General features: G+C 53.1%; 1 protein-coding gene across 1 annotated transcript; it reads right to left on the bottom strand.

Moving 5' to 3' along the window:
- Positions 1–955: 955 nt before the first annotated feature.
- On the bottom strand, positions 956–13,530 carry P2RX1 (purinergic receptor P2X 1). Its single transcript, XM_075113156.1, has 13 exons — positions 13,208–13,530; positions 10,033–10,180; positions 9,425–9,496; positions 8,901–8,970; positions 8,260–8,356; positions 7,490–7,570; positions 5,745–5,886; positions 4,528–4,658; positions 3,777–3,867; positions 3,113–3,178; positions 2,381–2,473; positions 1,810–1,857; positions 956–1,510 (listed from the first exon to the last, which is right to left on the bottom strand). Exons 1-12 carry the CDS (start codon positions 13,342–13,344, stop codon positions 1,813–1,815), a joined length of 1,173 nt encoding a protein of 390 aa, XP_074969257.1. The 5' UTR covers positions 13,345–13,530; the 3' UTR covers positions 956–1,510; positions 1,810–1,812.
- Positions 13,531–19,488: the final 5,958 nt, after the last annotated feature.

Here is a 19,488-nt window from a genome sequence, read left to right on the forward strand (position 1 = left end):
TAAGCACCTGGCACCTCTCTTACATAGGACAGCACCATGAGCAAGGGTTAAAAAGTTAGCTAAATGGATAATCTTAAAAAAGAACCTCTGCCTGTGAAAGCTGAGGCATCCTCCCGAGAGCAAATAATCTCCTCACGTGGAATGTGTGGCGTGAAATGTTGAGCTTATGCCCAAATATCACCTGCAACTCTTTGTGGCACGTGCCTCTGCATCCCTATGAGCCCGGCGTGGTGCGTCCATCCTGCAGGCAGCTGGCTCCCGCTGCCCACCGCAGTCAGCAGCCTTGCAGCCACAGGCCGAGCAATCCCTATAGCTTCCTTGCTGACTTTCCCATGGCAGCTGGGATCCAGCTGTGAAGCGACCAAGGCAAAATTTCCTCCAGAGGGTGGCAAAATGACATTCAGAGAGAGACTGTGCAGAAGGTCTGTGCTGATGGATCCTGCAGAACTGAAGAGAGCCAGCAGCACGGGGCAGGGGCTGCCCGTGGCGATGTGGGGCTTGGCCGTAGTTCGCGATGTCCAACTGCACACACTGAGTCGTGCAAATCTTCCAGCAGAGAGGCGAAGTTTTGTTCCTGGGTGCAAAGAGCTGGTTTGCGAGGTGACCAGCGAGGTCAGTTCTGAACAGCTAGTGCAGACTGGTGAGGGCAGCAGGAGGCAGAGCTGGCACAGGGCAGCTGTTCTCGATGGCCGGCAGTGCGCCAGCGCTCTCCGCCAGCCAGCCTGTCTGAGGAGGAAACCCAAGTGACAACCCTGATAACAAGCCCTGCTCGTGGCTGGAGGCCCAGGGGCCCTGCACGGGAAGGCAGAGCCCGGGGGAGCCTGCACCGAGCCCATCGCTGAGGCCCCACGCTCCAGCCCGATTTACAGGATTGCTTTGCATGCACAAACCCCCCAGTTCCAAAAAGTGCTGCGCACCCCACGCCCTGGGGCAAGCATGGGCACCGCAAAGGGATGTAGTAGAAAAACTAAAGGTTTATTTCTTTTTTAATAAAATACATCCTTACAAAATAACCATTTTTCTCCCATGCAAAGGGACTGGGCAGGGTTCTTGCCAGCTCTCCTTCCCTCCCCCTCTCCTCACTTTGGCACTGTCCCCAAGGGTGCTGCTGGGGAAGGAGAGGCAGCGATGCTCTCTCCTGGGGCTTCAGGGTGCGGGATGCCCTGGCACACCAGGCAGAGCAGCAGAGCCCTTCAGAAGTGCCTGTGAAGGTGGCAGGTCCCAGTGCCCTGCAGCAGGGCTGGCGGAAGGCCCTGAGGGTGCCTTAGTGGCTCCCTAATGCCCAACACGAGTTTAACCCACCCTCAGCATTGCAGTGTGTGCCACCAGAGGCAGAGCGCCCGGCCGGCCGGACCTTGCCCTGTCTGCAAGGACGCTACGTTCCCATGAGCTGGTGTTGGACACTGCTTCTGCTGGCCTTGGGGCTGGTGCAGGCTGGTGACAGGGGATGACAACCGTGTTTTAGGAGAGGAGGAAGAAGAGGGTGCAGGTTTGTTGGTCAGTGTGGATTCTGCCAAGAGAGAGAGGTCCACAGTGATTTCTGGTGTCTTGCCCCCCGCTGCCCCTCTTCAGGCAATGCTGTCATCAAAGATGTGATGTCAATCCCACATCCTGCTCCCAGTCCAGCCCTAGCACCTGCCTGCCCTGGGAAATGCTCACCCAGGTTAGACATTACAGCCCACAGCTCAGATCTCCTCCACGCCTCCCTGGAGCCCTGCTGCCTTCCCAGGGGCCTTGGGATAGCCCCGAGACCCACAGCCCTCACCCCTGCCCGCTGTATGCTAGCAGGGCTGGGGAAACGCCACTCACCTCTCACTGTGTGTTGTCCAGCTCCTTTTCCTTCTTATGCAACTTCGACTGGGGGTTAAATGAGACAAAACAATGATTCTTTTACAGACCTGCCCCTTTCTAATGCCAGAGAAAAATGTGGTTGAACAGCAACTTCTAACCCCCAATGGATCAGCATAATTTTAAATTAATTTGAGGGGAGCGGTTTTTACATCCTATGAAAGGCCACGAAACATGCCACAGTCATGGAGATGTTCTCAGAAAGCAGAAAAGGGGACATTTTTCCAGTTTGCTGAAGCAATGGTCTGTCTCTGCTTCCCTTAAAGCAATGCAAGTGTTAACAAATACTGGAATATTTGGCAATAAAGGGAAGGAATAAAGCTATTAGTAGTGAGTCACACTCACTACTATAATTTTGGAGAGGAGATTCATGGATCCTAATCTCTGACAGTCCCATGGGCTCAGGAAGGCACTTGGTTGCTCCTCGATATATTGTATAAATGCTGTTTCTGTTACAGCATGATTACCCATGCACACATCCACACTCACACCCACAAAGGCTTCTGCGGGGGCGGGACATGCTATTACTTACAGGCTCCTGTTCTGCATATTTGAATTTCTTCTGCTTGTAATAGTCCCGTCCTTGGAGAAAATGCAGCAGGAGCAGGTCGCAGAGGACAGAGGCCTTAAAGCAAAGCGCAGTTAGGGTTGGGGCTACCCTCCCAGCTCACCTGTGCCACCTTGTACTTCCAGCCTGTTCCAGTTTGCCCCACAAATTAGGGTCCCTTCTGCTTTCACCCACAACGTGGCAGCTGATAAAGAGCAAACAGCCCCTGAACATCCTTTTAGTACAAGTGAAGTGTGTTGGGTTCAATACTGGGCAATTTAAGTCAACAGAAGCTAAGTGCTTCCATTTTAGGTATCTGCAGAGCACAACACCCTTTGGGTCATAACCAAATATGATATTTGCTTTCTGTTGTGCATGAAATACTGCCTGTCACCTCCAAAACCCCCTCAGTACCGGCTCTGACTTGAAACTACCAGGATACCAAGACGTGGCCTCTCCACAAGAGCCTGCTTGCCCTCGATCAGCAGGGCAGCGGCTCCTGCTAGCAGAATTCACATCCGCCCATGGGCAGCAGGCATCTGTTTTCCTGAGCTAGTGAGGCTGGAGAGCACCTCCTTTCCCTATTTTGCCCATCCACTACTGCCTGAGTGGGAACCAGTATTTCACTGCTGCTCAGGGACACTTCCCCATGGGTGTCACCACCAAGGAGAATAATTTGAGATACTCCATATAGAGGCTGGAAATATCTGAACTTACCACTCCAAAAATACCAATTCCAGAGCCGATTGTGGTCATGGTTGGGATGATGTCAAATTTGCCTGCCTGAACAAAATCAGAGAAAAGAGGTGATATGTTAGAACCACCCCTGGGGGAAAAAAAAAAGAAAAAGGTGCCATGGCTATAGGTTTGGCTATAGGGGAGCTCAGCTAAAGAGCCTTGCAGCAACCCAAGACACAACCACAGCACAGAGAGAAACAGCAGCCTGGTGAGAGCTGGTTTTAAGCTCATTGGTCAAACAGTAAAATAATGTGGGTTGGTTTTAGCCTGACACAGATTGAAGTTACTTTGTTTCCTGTATCTTTAAAAAAAAAAAAAAAAGAAATTATATCCTTTAAACATTCCCAGTGGGGACACAACAAGGAAAGCCTTCTCTCCCAGGGGCAAGAAAAAGACAAAATAGAAAAATATGGACATTCAGCTTTTGGAAATATTAGTGAAAAGTTTTGACTTTCCACAATTCCCCCCCAACCCATTGTGATGGTTTTTTTGGACAAAACCAGTGACCCAAGGAAACCACTGGCATTGGTTTTCCTGGCCCCATGAGCCCCCGGTGCTGTGTTACAGACCTGGTACCTGCCTGAGGACATGGCACTGCTGTCCTTGGGAGCTGGGGACAAACCCAGCACCTGGCCACCCTTACCTTGCCATTCACCAGAATGTCAAACCGGATCCCAAACACCTTGTAGAGCGTCCTCTTGTCCATCCCGTCTTCTTTGTAGTACTTGGCGTATCTGTGCAATTAGATGGTGAGCATTAATGGCCTGCCAGGGTGTCTAACAGCCCCCTGCAAACCAACAGCATCAGGATCTTGGCAGGAGCAGGACAGGGGGCTGGGAATGCAGGCACAGACCTGGTCCTGACCCTCTCCTTAATCCCCTCAAAGGAGCTGGGCAGTTGGCACCTCTCCCCTCTGTACCTCTGTTTCCCTGCCTGCAAGCTGGAGCTAAAGCTCCAGCTGAGGCTGGTACTTGGTGAGCCCAAGCGCTACGCAACAGCAGGTATTAGCGCAGTGCTAGTGGCAGCTTCACAAAGAGCAGCAGTCAGAGCAGCAGCTCATGCCGAAATATCATGCTGTGGCTGAATGCTTTGAAGTGTGGGAACATGTGAGATGACCTTGCACCATCTCCAGTGTTTCAAGGAGCTTCCCAAAAGCTGAGCGGAGCAGGAGAGTCTGCAAGGGCGAGGAAAGGCAAGGGGATAATTCTGAGTCCAAGGGATGGGTTATCACTTTCCTCATGCCATTCTAAAGAGAGCACTGACACCTGGCACTGCAAAGGTAGTGAGTATTTTGGAGAACGGTCCCTGATCTTCCACCATCCCTTGAGTGCTGCAGGATCCTCACAGATGTCACCTCTGTATTCTGCCTGGAGAGTTAACAGGGGTCTCCTTACCTGAAGTTGAAGCCGGGTGAAACGTTACTGTCATCGTTGTAAAGGCCATGGAACTGGTAAATGGGTTTGCAGTACCGGACGGGCCAGTCGAGGTCACAGTTCCAGTCTATGGTGATGCCCACCACTCCACCCTGCAGCCGGGAGAGGAGTCATGAGGTTGCTCCTCTTGGCCCAACCTCCTTGGACCTAGCCTGCATGGAGAAACTCCTTCTCTCCTCAAATGTGGCCTTTCTTGATGCCATGAGGTGCCCTGGCTCTCCAGGGTACACAGACCCCACTGCTGTCTCAGCCCTCCCGGGCAGCCCTAGCTTCATGCTCTACACATCATCCTATGTGGAGACACTTGCTTCTGCCCTAAATGCTGGATACACAACTAAATTCATGCCCTCTTGTTCCTGGTCAGCATCCTTTGCCCAAGGCACAGTCCTGAGAATCAGTGCCCACTGCAGATCCCCCACGGTCCTAGTGGCACAGCCTTTTCTTGCCTGATTTACCCATAAGATTTGCTTGCCCTGTGGCTTAACCCTGCCATCAAACCATTAACATCACAGGGAATATCAAAGGCAATTTAACAAGGTCATAGATCCTCAATGTCAAAATGACCCATGAAAATCAGAAGAAAACCTCATCTAAGAGGTTTTCTGCTAGGAAATGAAGCAATCTCTCCTGAACTCAGTCCAGGTTGCAACTAGCTGTGTCCCAGAGGCTCATCTTTTTGCACCTTTAATATATCCAAGCCTCTGATTTTACTTAATGCCTGGCAAAGTTAGCTTAATCCTCTGCAGTGCAGAACTAGCAGATACTCTTGCATACCACCCTGAGAAGCGTTGGGCAAAGCTGCGTTTCCGAGCCTGGGCAGAAGCTGTGGTTTGCATTGTGCAATGACCAGTATTTGACCATCTAGCTAAGGTTTCCAAGCACAGTCAGATGGGATTTGGCCACGCAGCTCTAGAGATTCATTGCACAAATTAGAACAAACTGAACCCTGGATTTATTGCCAGCGGGTCAAGTCTTGTCAATCTTACAAGGGAGTTTCCAAAAAAGGCTTAAATATTAGGCCATGCCCAAAAAGATTAATAATCTTTAAGAGCTAATTCTGATACTGCCTTGAGTCCTTGAGAAAACAGATCCCTCACTTCTCAGTGAGTTGGGGTTGATTGCTCTGTCGGTGTCCCCCTCCCCGTGTCACCAAGAAACATCATTTGAAATTGAAGTACCTTAACAGCCAGGAAGGTAAAATTCTGACCCGATTCCTTCACTATATATCCCAGGTCAAACACGGGGCATAAGGAATCAGTGACTTTGTGATAGGTGCATTTCTTCAGGTACTGTTTGGTAACACTCTCAACCAAGTTACGCCTGTGAAGGAAAAGAGAGTGAGAAAGAGTCTGAATAACCCAATAATTTGGGTGGGAAAGAACCTCTGGACGTTCCTGGTCCAACCCATTGCTCAAAACCACGTAACTTCAAAGCTCAGGGCTTCATCCTCCTCCCCCACGTGCTCAGCAGACCCCGCACATGGAACGTGGGCCCTTTCCTCCAGCCCTGCCTGGTTTTTCCCACCCCACCGGCGACTCATGTCCCCTGAACCTCCTCTTGCAGAGGAAGCCTCTCTGCTGATTTCTCTCCCGCAAATGGTCTCCACCTCTGCTTTGGGTTTGCTGTTTTTCTTGCTACCCAAACGCATTTCTTCAGCACACGTCTGCCTGTCCTCGCCTCTTCTAGCGACCCACTCTCTTGTTCCTCAGCTTTGTGAACCCTCCTGTGGCCTCCACCATCCCTCCCAGCTGCCTCTCCTGTTTGCATGTCAGCTCGTCAATGGGTTCTGCCAGGCAATGCTCCATGCACCAACAACTCTCATCCAGGATAGCTCATGGATAGCATATCCCACAGCTTTTACATTTAGCTGGATTATGCCATCTCCTCCAGAAAGGGTGAAAAGGGAAGGACAGTGTTTTGCCTTCCACCCCGCTCTGCTCTTTTGCCTAAAAATAGTCTTTCTGTGAAGCTTCTGTGACCCAGATGGTTTTGTAAGCTTTGTGCCTTGCTCAACCCTGTCCCATCGTTTATGCTCAGCAGTTAATTAGCAGCAGTGATCAAAGACAGGAAGTTTCCCCATGACACCAGCCAGCTCTGGCTCAGCCCCTGCGATGGCAGCCAGCCCAGCCGCCATCACCTCCCAGGACCTGCTGTTCCTCATTGCATCCCACCCCCTGCCTGCCCTCACTCAGGTTGCTGCCTCTCCTTGCTGCTGGTGGGGGATCCCCTCTCCCAGCCATCTCTTGGGGTGCAGCTTGAGGCTGGCTCAAGACTTTGCCAAGTGTGCCGGCTGCCAGGGCATTTAACCTTGGCTGCAGCTCAGGGACTCGGTTGGCTTAGGGAGAGGAATCCACCATCTTCAGCACAAATAGCTTCTGTTAATTTGTTCCAAATCAGATATATAATCAGTGTTATCACAAATCCTCTTATGTGCGTGCCTTCAGCTGGTGGCACCATATCCAGTGCTGCCTGGAAGGGGCTGGTCCTACAACTGCTGCAGAAACAGGTGGGAACTGTGATGGTAAGAGGGACCTCTGCTCATTTTTGGGCAGCAGGCTTATCCTGGATGCTCACACCCCACCGAGGCATTTAATATTTTACTGTTATCTTTGGGAAGGAAAAGGGAGAAGAAAAATGAAGAATCAGAGAATCTGGGTTTTTTTAAGATGCATCATATGAGGGTAACTGAGGGGACATTAATTTCTGAAACCTTTTTTCCTGTAACCACACCTATCAGCTGAGGTGGGAGAGACCTGGGAGGGAAAGCCTCAGTTCCTATCAGCTAATCTGGTGATTGGTGCAGCAGTTAGAGTAGACCTGGGCATGCTGGTGAGGGACAGCATCCTCTATATCAAGCATCCAGCTACACTCATGGATTCCCCTCTTAGGGATATGGTTGGGTGAACTGAGCAGAAGCTCTTACCTGGACACCTTGAACCTGGGGAAGGTGATGCTGTTCTTGATGAACAAAGTGAACTTCTCTGCCTCCGACAACAGGGCAGGGCTGAAAAACACAAGTGTTGGCACGTGTCCATCACTCAGCTCGCCAGCCTCTAGCGAAAGCCCCATTTGGTGGAGACTCATCCAGTCTGGGACAAGATCTCATCCCTGCCCTTTCTAAGAGAAAGATCCCAACAAGGTTCAGAAAAGCCCCAGGGAAGGAGGGAGGTGCTTGTTAGGGTACAGGGATGGAGTTAGGTGCTGGGATTTCAGTTAAAAAACCGCAAAGCACACTGAGGTGGCTGGAAGAGAGCTCAAGGGCCCTGGGTGCTTCCCTGGGCTCCTAGCAGTACCATGGCTGTCCCTGCACCCCCGCTGTGAGGAGGGGAGGCAAGGAGTAACAGGACTTTGCATCTACCAGGAGGTGCTTCGCAGTGGCCAATGGGAGCTGGAGGTGGAAAACATCTCACAACTTTACTCTGAGGGCGAACAGGATAGATGGGGGCTACTGGTCCATGCACAAAGCACCCAGCAGAGGTGGGGTGATCCACCAGCAAGGTGGGGAGCAAACCATGCCAGGAGAGGCACAATCCACCTGGGGACACCAGGCACAACGTACAGCCGTGGAGTATGCATCAACCCAGGATGTCCTGGCAGCAACCTGCAGAACCCTGTCTTGCTCTGCACTGAGTGCTGCTGGTTCAGCTGGGGTGGGACCAGGCTGGAAAAGGGGGCAATGACATCATTGCTTACCTGGGAACATGGTCATCAACTTCAACAGGGCACCAGCCAAAGATCTCGCAGGTCTTCACAGAGCTGTTGAAATGCACACACTTGCCCGTCATGAGCCCTGCAGGGAAGAGAGATGGCTGCTCGCACCCCTGTGCACTGGGAAGTCCCAGCCTCACACTGGGATGGATGGGATCTGGTTGGAGTTTCAGCCCTGCCACAGACATCCGAGGCACAAAACACTCAGGGCTTTGGTGCCCCTTTATAAAAAGGGTAATTAATTTTGGCCTCTCAGGTCGGGGCAGTGGTTTCTCTTGCACTATTGAACAGCAGAACAACTGGGCATTTTTCTTGCTGAAATACACCTCAGAAAATGCCTAGCTGTTAGAAAGATAGCTGTTTGGGGGAAATGTTTTAGTATTGATCAACCTTCTATTGGGAGAGCTTTTTACAGCTCAGATCTCTTTTGGAAGATGAAAGCAGGACCAGCCCAGGTGGGACCTTCATGTGGGATGTCAGAGGCTTTCCCCAAACCCCATCAGCTGGTGGTCCAAAGTAGGTCCCCTGGCCAGACACCCCAGCCCTGCGGCTTCGCTGGGGCACGCTGTGCCCAGCGTGTCTCACCAGAAATGCCGGTGCTGGAGCCTCAGGGCCCTGTGCCATACCTTGTCCCTGGCGGCTGTATTTCCCTTTGTTGCAGTCACTGTCCTGTGAGCAGGGCCCAGCATCTGGCAGCTGTTTGGAGAAAGCAGGCAGCCGCCTCTCAGCATCACACCCCGCGGTGTCGGTCCCTCTGTCCCTCCTGCCACACCACACAGTGTTTTCCCCAGGTTAAATGCCACTTGGCTGTAGCCAGAGCCTCGTCTGTACACCACTTCCCAACAAAGGATGTCCAGATTAAGGAGGAAAAAGGGAGGATTTCTTTTTTAAACTCCAGGCAGATGCTTTTATTCAAGCCTTGAGCCTGCTTTGCTTGATCATCTCGAAGGGAAGAAAACTTAATGGATGCAGGCTGTTTTTCATCAGAATAAAAGCCTTCACATTGCACTTGCAAGTCAGGCGTGATAATATGGGGCCAGGCTGAGGCTTTCACCAAACCTCTCAATGTCAGCGAAACTTCCCCAGTGCCACCACACAATCCCCCTAAATTACAGGAGCTGAGACTGCTGAAGGAAGCCAGCGTGTTTACCTCTGGGCAGGTTCCTTGTTTCTGTCCGGGGGTGACAATGAAGTTGGTCATCACCACGAAAGAGCTGTCCCCCTGTGGAGACACAGCCAACGAGTTCACAGCTGGCACGGCATTTTCTGATGGGGTCTCTGCGAGGAGCTTGTCCTTGGGGCAAAGGGTAGGGCACCCAAACCACCGGGGCATGCCCAGGCAGATGGCACCTTTCTCCCTAACTTTGGGTCCTCTGCCCTCCCTCTGACACAGTTTGGGAAACTGGTGGCGGCCCTGGGGAGCTGCAGTGCCACCAGCCCCAGGGACAGTGGAGGACCCCCCCTTGCTGCCTGAGATGCTCATCTGGAGGTACCAGAGGAGTCTTGATCCTTTTGGAGGCAGCCTCAAATGTGCCCCATCAACCATGGTGGGTCCCAAGCACCAAATGCTCCCCAAGGGTGATATGTGGGCAGAGGTGAGTGGCAGCAGCAACCTGCTTTCCACCACAGGGCCATCATGTCATGGTTAGCCCCATGGAAAGCCTACGCCCAGGAGCCCATCTGTATCCCAGTGCGTGGCTAAAAGCAGTGGTCAAGACAAAAGCAACACCCCCAAACGCACCCATCCTGCCTCCTTACCTGAGGTGGGAAAACATAATCCACTACGTCCCAGATGTGAAGGCCCATGACGCTCTCGTTGGTCAGCGTCAGGCCTTTCAGCTTCACTGAGACCGAGCTGACGATGCTGTCCTGAGACTGGTAACCCTTCTCATAGAGGAAGACCCACCTGGATGGGGAAAGGTGGTGGGGTGAGCATGGCCACCAGTGCTCATCCACAGGAGCCCCAAGGCCCCAGCACATTGCTGTGGACTGGGGCTTCTCCTACCAAGTCTCACCTGGGGGTTTATTTGCCAAATTTCCTCCAGCTGGCTGAGGGACCTGTTGCAGAGCTCTCCCACCCTTTGCCCAAGGCACGCGGTAGCTGCGGGACCTGACTTCCACGGTGGGATGGTTTATTTTCGGGACTGGGACACATTTTGTGGTTGAGGGTATGTGAAGGCAGGTAGAGCAGGGTGGCCATTAGCCGTTTGGGATTAAATCCTACAGTGAGTTTGCAGCTTGCTGGGCTTAGCGACCTGCCCAGACCCTCCTGATCCACTTCATAGGCACTGTCCAGAAATCAGTGCCTCCAGGGCCAAGAGAGGGGTAAGCCTGGACATGGCTCATGTCCAGCGCCAACCATTCCCCATCCAGCAAAGGGAACCATAGAGCCGTGGCCCTGGGTGCAGGGCTGGGGACACTGCGGTAGCCAGCACAGGGCTCTCCCTGCATTTCCCAGCCCATTGTGCAGCCATTAGGGCCAGCTCCCAACACTATTTAACCTACAGCATAAACAAGCTGCCGCTGGATTAACTCTGACTCAGGGAGACTATAAACATGGGCGAGCAACCATTTCGGGTAGCGCTCCCAGCAGCGTGGAGTGTTCCTGGCGCTAAAAAAGGAGTGATCTGGTTTTTGTCCCCACCACTGTGGCACTGGCCCTGCTGGCCTGACAGAGGCAGCGTGTTGGCCATGGGATGGCCTGTAACGCCAGCCCGGCATGTCAAACCACAGGTGATGCCCAGAGATCTGCCCTACGGGTGCCTGATCTTATGGGGACTCTTGGGGACAGTGCTTTTTGCCTTGCAGCCCCTTTGGCATCCTGGGACAGGGGGTGAGGGGACTTCAGGGATGGCATCTGCCCCAGTACCTGGGGATGGGAGCAGAAATTCAGCACTGCTGCCACCCCAGCTGGGACTCCCAGGTCCAACCTCCTCCTCCAAGGCAGAGGGCCGTACTGGGTTACACTGGGCATCTTCCTAATGCCCTCAGGGCTGCAGGAGGCTGTGAGCTGGGCAGCACCGTGGTGGAGCGTTTTCCTAGATCTGTCTCCAGTGCAGCCTCTGCCACTGCCCCCTCACACCTCCCAGGCAGAGGTGACTGCGGGCATACAGGGCTGGGCACCCCCCTGTGACACAGCCTCCCGTGGCAGGGCAGGATGTGGCCCCCACCCTGCCACTGAGCCGTGGGCTCGGCCAACAAGGCATCATTTCCCCATCATGCTGTAAATGCCACATCGAGCCCTGCCCAGGTGATAAAAGTCTGCCGCTGTCACTTCCCGATATGGCAGTCACCGAGCCCTCTTCCCTCACTGGCCCCATCCTGCGGCTCAGCCCGCACCCTCCTCACATGCAAGGTTTTCAGGAAACGAAAGCCAGAAAGCGATGTCCAGCCCGGGAGCACCCCGCATCACCTGGCCAGCAGCGACACCGCCTTATCAGCGCATCATCAGAAAGACGAGCTGCTCCCCAAGGGTAACACCGGGTCTCTCAGCTGGGTCAGACCCACATCCCTCCTCTGCAGTGCCGGCACTGCCACACATCCCTCCAGCACAGCCATGCACTGGCACACATCCCCACCTGCATGCCACGCCTGCTGCCAAGGGAGACCAAAGCTGGGGTAATTGTAAATAAACAAATATCTGCCTGCCTGCTTTCAAAGAAGAGACAATCTCAAGCATTGTGGCTTAGTGAAGGCAGGGAACCAGAGGCAGTGCTGCAGGCAGCAAGGGGATGCCGAAGGCCCGTGGGGCTATGGGCAGCTGCACTTGCAGGCAGCCCCTTGCTAATGGAGCCTGACTCCACCAAGACAGCAAAAATGTAGGAATTACAGCAACTTCATGCCAACCTCCTCCCCTCTGCTGTACCCCCCAAGGCTGCTTCTCTTTTTGGTCCCTCCAGGCTGCCTGTCCCATTTTAGCTGGGTTGCTTAAGCTGCGTTTCTTTAGGAAGTCCTGCTCTGAGCAACTGTCATCTGCAGAGGCAGCTGCCCCTGGCTGGGTTTGCTGGAACCCAGGGGTTTCATGGGCTCAGCCCTTAGCAGAGCCAGCACTAGGTGCCCCGTGCCCCCACAATACCCACTTTTTCCAATTCATGCCCAGATATCCCCTTGCCCTGCAAACCTGCTTTGGAGCCCATCCCAATGGAAGGGGTGTCAGTCTCTCAAGCACTGAGCCCACAGCAGCCATGGGGGCACAGCAAAGATTTTTATCAACCATCGCATCCCGTAGCGCAGCACGTTGTCCCACACCGAGGGACAGGGACTGAACCGCTGTGGCAGGAGCAGCAGTCCCAGGGCACCCGAGGACACACATCCTTGCACAGCTCTGAGCCTCCCTGCTCCACTCACTGCCTTGTTAAAGCAGTTGCTCTTGCATGGTGGCTGCTCTCAGGGCTGCCTCCTACAAGGAAAGCAAACCAGGGGTTTGGAGAGAGGCTCTGTCCCAGCCCTAGCTGCTGGGCTCGCCCTGCCTCCCCAGTAGGGCAGTAGACAGGGAGATTTATGGTCCTGTCTCGAGCCGCTTGGGTCTCACAAATCACCACGCTGGCCCCAGCTGCCTCTTAGTTAATATAAATGAAAATAAAAATAACAACAGATTCTCAGGCCACCGTCCAGCATCTTGAGCAGGATTTGGATGTGGCTCAGCAAGGAGACGGGGCCCCGGCACATAAAGCAGGGCTGGGCAGGGTTGAGCCTCCAGCCCGCACATGCAGCTGCTTTTGGGGAGGGCATGGGGACCAGGCAGCTGTCTGGAAGACCCATGGTGGGACACTGGGCAACACTGGCGTGGCCACAACCAGGGTTATACGATGCCAACAGCAATAAACTCCCCCATATCGGGCTATAGGGGATATATGAGCCTCTTTGTCTCTGTAGCTTTTTAACCCAGCAGTAATGCATTAATACGGGGAAAGCAGGCGCCGGGGAGCCTTACCCGATGATGTACGCCAGGACGATGAGCTGGATCAGCCGGAAGGTCAGTCCCACCTTCTTGTTCCTCACCAGCACCATCCTGGGGGTGTCATACTCGAAGAGGAAGGAGGACACCTTCTCCATGCACTTCTGCCCCATGGCTGCGCCAGGGCTGTGCCGCAGCTTCTCACCAGCCCCGCTGCTCACCGCGCCGTGGGTTGGGCTGTGCCTGCCGCCACTCCTGCAACTCCTCTGTTTGCAGAGAGGAGGGAAATAAACCAAAAATTAATATAAACGCTATCAGCGTTGCTCTGTGCGCATCTGGGCTGTCGGATTTCCTCCTCTGTGCAGGGACGGGTTTTCCTCTTCCTATAAGCTCTGGGTTGGGTGCAGCTGGTGCCCTACATGGTCCGGGGGTGGGACGGAGTGTGAGAGGGTGCAGGGCCACCCTGCTGCCGAGCCCACATGCCACCGGGACAGAGCCACCCACCCCCGTGGGGGATGAACCCTTTGCCAGGCAGGGACCCTCCCTGGGGATAGAGGGGCTGCAGGCAGGGCTCAGGGCAAGCAGGGACCATGAGGCATCCCTGGGGGCAACACTGGGATGGAGGAGAAGGTGGGGGGTCCCAGAAAAGGATTTTAGGAACTGGGGTTGGGATATCAACTTTCTTCCCCCAGCAGCTACCTCAGGCTGTATGGGTGTCCTGTCCTTGTCCTTAACCCATGTCCTGCTCTGTCCTGCAGAGGCTGCCCCAGGAAGAGGGTCGGGAAAGGAGAGGGTGGGGCACAGAAACCCCAGCCCAGATATTTGGAGCTGACCCTCAGGGCAGCTGGGTGCCCGGCGTGGCCCCCTCCCACGGTGAGGCCGCCCAGCTGGGGCTTGGCCAGCTCCCAGCGCTCGCACAGGGCCAGGCTGGGTGCATTTTGAAGCATTTTCAACATCTCCAGCATTTCCTGAAAGGTACGGCCATGAGCAGAGCTGGGCAGGCAAGCCTGGGTGACAGCGAGGGATGCTCAGCAGGGTGGTGCAGGCACCACTCTAAGTGAGTGTCACTGAGAAGGGGCTGGATTTCTACCTGCCTGCCTGAAGTCTGGGACCCAGCATTGCTGCAGTGGGAAGCTCTGGTGGGGGGCTGGCTCATTGCTGGAGAAAGTGCAGAGAGTGTGGACAGGGAACTCTACACCCGCACTGCATCCTACTGGGCAGCCTCAAGGGCACAGCCCCAGGGGGGTGAGCTCTTTGCTGGGGATCACAGAGCCTGGAGAGGGTTGTTTCTGGGGGCAACAGAGAATGTTTCCCCCCAAAAGCCCAGAGCCTAGCAGCGTCAGTGTTCCCTGTGAGAACAGGCCCCATCCCATGAGTCCCAGCTCATCCGCTGCCTCCCATGACCTTGAAGGAGGTGCTGTCTGCCCATCGCCATCAAGGCTGGGACAAGGTCCCTCTCTGTAGGGGAGAGTGTTTTTGGAAATATGGAAAAGTTTAACCTGCTGGGATAAATCTTTCCTTTCCGGAACATTTCTTTTAACATCATCACCTTTCATCTTCAATTGCCCTTCACTTGGCATCACGTTGACCTATTGACTCAATATTTTACAGACCTGACAACCGTGAAATGAATAGAATGAATTGATTATCTTTGCTGGGCAATAGGGAGCATGGGGGAAAAACCAGATGAACCATTTATCCAAATCTTTTGGGCATACCATGAACCTTGGGAATCAAAATCAGACGATCCCACGTTACAAGTGAGATGACACCATCCCAACGACCCAGCCCTCAGCAGCATGGAAAGCTATCGGACAGGGATGCAAAAGCAAATACAAGATGCTGATGCTAATCATATAAGATTGAAGGCTGATACTGCTATTAAGCAGAACAGACAAACCTTATAAGCTTAGATATCTGTCACGAGAGAAGCAAATAACTTACTGTATGAAACGAGGCCTTTTAGGGAAGGCTGCTCACCCTTGCCAAAGCCATGGGGATAATGAAAATAGGACAGCTAAATTTAACAGCAAAATGACTTGTAAAAGAGTCACTTCTAACCTTCTCTCTGGTACTTGGAGTCAATAAAATGGTTATAGCATGGCTTTAGCTAAAATACTTTCCATTGGGAGATAATATGCGTCTCCCATTTTAGTATCTCTTGGAGCCATGTTGCAGCCGGCGAGCAGGGCCAGACCCTGTGGATGCAGCCAGGGTGATGTGGGGAGCAGGGGACCCCAGCATGGGAGCACTCGTGGGGTCTGGGTCTTCTCCCAGGCTGCTATCAGAACCCATCATGGGCACCCCATTGGCCACAACAGCTGAATGTTTGAAAAAAAAATCCCAACCTAAACCCTCGTGGACTTGCACGCCACCATCGCTCACACCTCTCCCATGCCTGCACCCTCCCTGGGTTTGCCACGCTTTAAATTACTGTGCATCAGGGACGTTAATAGGTTTGGGATGGCATTGCTAAGCTACCCGGCCCCACACCAGCGATGTGGGTGTGCAAGCGGTGCCAGCTGGCCGGCGTGCCCAGCTGCCTGCTGAGGCTGCATCCTGCACACCCCGTCTGCAGTGCTGCTTCTCCCAGTGATAATCTGCATGAGCTGGTATCTCACCTCTGCACCCCTGCCAGGTGGTTTTCGTGGGGAAGTGCTCTTCGTGGGCTGTTAAGGTGTTAGATTACCTGCCCAGACAGGGTGGTTTCCTGCCAGGAGATGCTGAGTTCATGGGGCTGTGGTGCTCTCCACTGCGTCCTAGGAGCTGGGCTGTCCTAATGCGAGGTCAGGGTTTGTGTTCTGTTTGCAATAATCTGCTGTGATAATAAACATATTTCTGTAATGCCTAAATGAAAAATAAAAATAAAAGAAGTATTAGTGGAAAGAGGGCTTTATAAGCATACTGTGTAAGGTGCAGCCCAGAGGGCTGCCCACAACCCACTGCACAGCAGCTGTGACGTTGGGGATGTTTTTATCTTTGGTTCCTGCAGACACAAACTTGTACGATGCTGCTGATATGCTCAGAGTCATTTCCTCTAACCAACTTTTGCATCTCTCAGCCACTTTCAAGCAGAGCGGATGGGAGGCCCCAGGGGGTGCTCTGCCTGGTGTGACGAGGTGCAAGGACAGTGGCTGCTGCTGGAGGAGTGGCAGCAGCTTGAGCTCAGCTGCAGCAAGTCCTGGGCACCAAAGCCAGGTTTGCCCTGGGCACAGAAAGTGCTAAGCTGGGCTTAACCCCAGCAGCACGCAATCATGCGACCAAGCAGGGTGGAAGCAGGACAATGTGGAGACTCAGAGGGCAAACCCAGGTAGAGTTAAGGAAAATGAGCCTATCTAGACCCACTGCCCACAGGAGGTGAAAATGGAAGTAGCAACAGCAAATGAGGCACTAAAGCTCCTGGGTTAGTGCCCAGGGTTGCAAAGCCCCAGGGCCAGTTTGCCCAAATGCTCTCCTGGGTCAGCCAGCATTGCCTGGTCCCCAGACCTGGGCTTGGCCTCATCCAGCATCTCCTTCAGCTGCAGCTGGGTCAGATGCCAAGGGCATTGGGGGCTGGTGACCCACCAAGGGCATCCCCAGCAGTGCTGACGTGGGCTTAGCGCAGGACTCAGTCCATGGCTGTGAAAGCAACTCCTTCCCCCCACCCGTTGAACTAACTCAACCTCTGCTTGGGGCTGACGAGAGAGAAATGCAAAAAATGGTATTTTTAAGGGAGACATTTGGAAATGTGAATGCATTCTTGCTTCGAGCTGGGACATGGACCCAGTGGATGGAGGAGCTGCTGGGGCATAAAGGGGGATGGGTCTGAAAGTCTCTGACTGGGGCTCGAGCCCACCTGCACCTAGGAAAGCAAAATCATGATAGGCATAAAAGCTACCAGGTCTTTCCAGGCTCTCAGACATTGCTTTTCTGAAAACTTCTGCGGGTGGGGGTGAATAATAGATGAAGCTCATTATACAATCCAGACTCACACTTGGCAGCTTCCAGCATAGAACTCTGAATTTCAGTGCAAAAATGTGCAGCATGCCGCAAATCTGGGGATGGGGAGGAATAACACAGTGGCAAGTAGATTTAAAATATGACGGTGAGCGAAAAGGGGACCTGCAGTGGCTGAGGTCACCAGGAAGAGCCCCTGCAAGTTGGTGGCCCTTCCCAGAAATTTTGGCCACCACGGGCCCCCTTGCGCCCACAAGCTGGAGGAGATGCTCACACTGCTCCACTGACCATAAGAAAGGGGGGGTGGGGGAGGAAAAAGCTGGCAGATGAGAGCGAGCAAGGTCCTACGAAACGGCATGTTCAGTTTTCTTTCCAATTTTAACTTGTCCTTGACCTCCCTTCGCTCCTTCCCAGCAGGGCTGGCTCTGCTCCGTGCCCGTCCCGTGCTGTGATGCCCTGGCACAGACAGATGCTTTTGGTGGTACTCACCCCACAGAAGTGGCATTTCCATCCCGGTTGCTGTGGCAACACGTCTCCCTGGAAATACCTTGGCAGTGGTTTAGCCAACGCCAATGCAAACACACAAACCCAAGATGCTGGGGGTGCCAAAGGGCGTCAGCAGCCCTATGCCTATCGCAGCCCCTGGGAGAATATCACGCACACCCCGTGGGGCAGCTGAACATTTGCCAGGGTACAGGGACCCTTGGGAGTTTTTTCTGGGAGGGTAACACCTGTTCTCTGAATCATGCCCCTGAAAGACATGCGTAGCCCCAGCGGTGATGGTCCCCAGCGATCCAGGGACCAGTGCAACAGCAGGTGGGGAATTTGGGGGATTTTGCTTTCACTGCTAGGTGCTGAGACAGTGCTGAATCCTCAGGAGGGGCTGGTATGGGGCACCGGCTTGGGGGCCACCTCCAGCCACAGCTGGACACCAGATCTGCATTTGGAAAGAGGAGGCCAAGCAATGGCCCCTTGCAAAACTCAGTGTTTGCCTGGGAGTCCCACATCCCTCTTTGTATTCCCCTTTGGGTTACAAAGGTTTTGGGTTACCCTGAGCAGCACCTTTCTCCTGCTCGTAGCATTGAGAAGGGGAACATGGGGCCATAATCCAGCAAAAACACACCATGGGCAGATCTTACCTTGCTCCATACCACGACCCACAGCTGCAGATTTTCCACTCAAAACATGACCATGGGTAGAGCTCCGGGCGGTGTGGAGATGGAAACGCACCCCTCAGAGGAGGCCAAGTTACTTAATTATTATTTATTTCATAATTATTTCTTGTAGAGGTCATTTGCAGAGCTTATTTAAGCTTCCTCTCTCAGCTGGGGGAGATAAGGTGAGGACTATTCTGGATACAGTCAAAATTAGCACTGTTATTTGTATTCTTGTGCCCCGAGAGCAAATTAGCTGGTACTTTAAAAAATTCCCAACAGTCATATCATGCCACTCCTTTCACTTCGCCTTTGTTGTCCCATGCCAGAGACAAGCTTAGCTCCATTTCTAGTTTGGCTGCTCTGAAAACCCACAAGAAATCCTGATCTGGTGAGCACAACTCCTTTTACGGCTGAAGAATGCCCTCAGGCACTCCCATACAGCTCCATGGGCTCCCAAATGTCCCCCAAATCGGCCACAAACAGGGTAAGAAAAGCACAAAAAAGAAAAAAAAAAACAAACAAAAAAACCCCACCCCAACCCAACAAAAAACTCCAGTCATCCAGTAAAATTGCTTTTATTTCTGTAATTTCATAAGTATAAAACAAATCAGCCCAATATTGTGTTAACAGAGTGGATTGTATGGATTTGACCACAAGGAGCCTTCCCACATCTTCACGGCACACCTGGCTATTTACAGTTGGACAAAGGACACGATTTAGGAAGCAGTAATTTAGTGGAAAAATATCTCTCATATAATAAAATAGGAAACCTTGTTTCTTTCAGTTCTACCCCTCAGATAACACCCTCCCGCCCCCCCAGGATATAATATTTTACTTTTTGCTATGAAGCACAAACTCAGATTTCTCGATTTGGCTCTTCAGGCATCTCATATTAAAAAAAAAGATAATCAGCATATTCCCAGACTGAAGCCACTGAGGGCACCCGCAGCAGCTCAGCGGTCGCCCTCCTCTTGGCCCCAAGCACCCAGATTGACCCAGCAGCATCCCCGGTTTGGACACCAGCGGCAGTACCCGTGTTCCCATCGCTCCAGGTGCACACAGATTTAGGCTCATTCAATGCCCCACTCATACCAAAAGCTGAATGGCACCAAGAGGACAGGCCCAGGGAGCACAACTCACCCTCTGTGTCCTCTTCCTCGCTGCAGCCCTGTAAACCCTAACCCAAACTGTGCTATGCAAGCTCTGCATGGGCTGAAGCCCTCC

Source organism: Phalacrocorax aristotelis, chromosome 18 (genome assembly GCF_949628215.1).
Source record: "Phalacrocorax aristotelis chromosome 18, bGulAri2.1, whole genome shotgun sequence".
NCBI classification, from domain to species: Eukaryota; Metazoa; Chordata; class Aves; order Suliformes; family Phalacrocoracidae; genus Phalacrocorax; species Phalacrocorax aristotelis.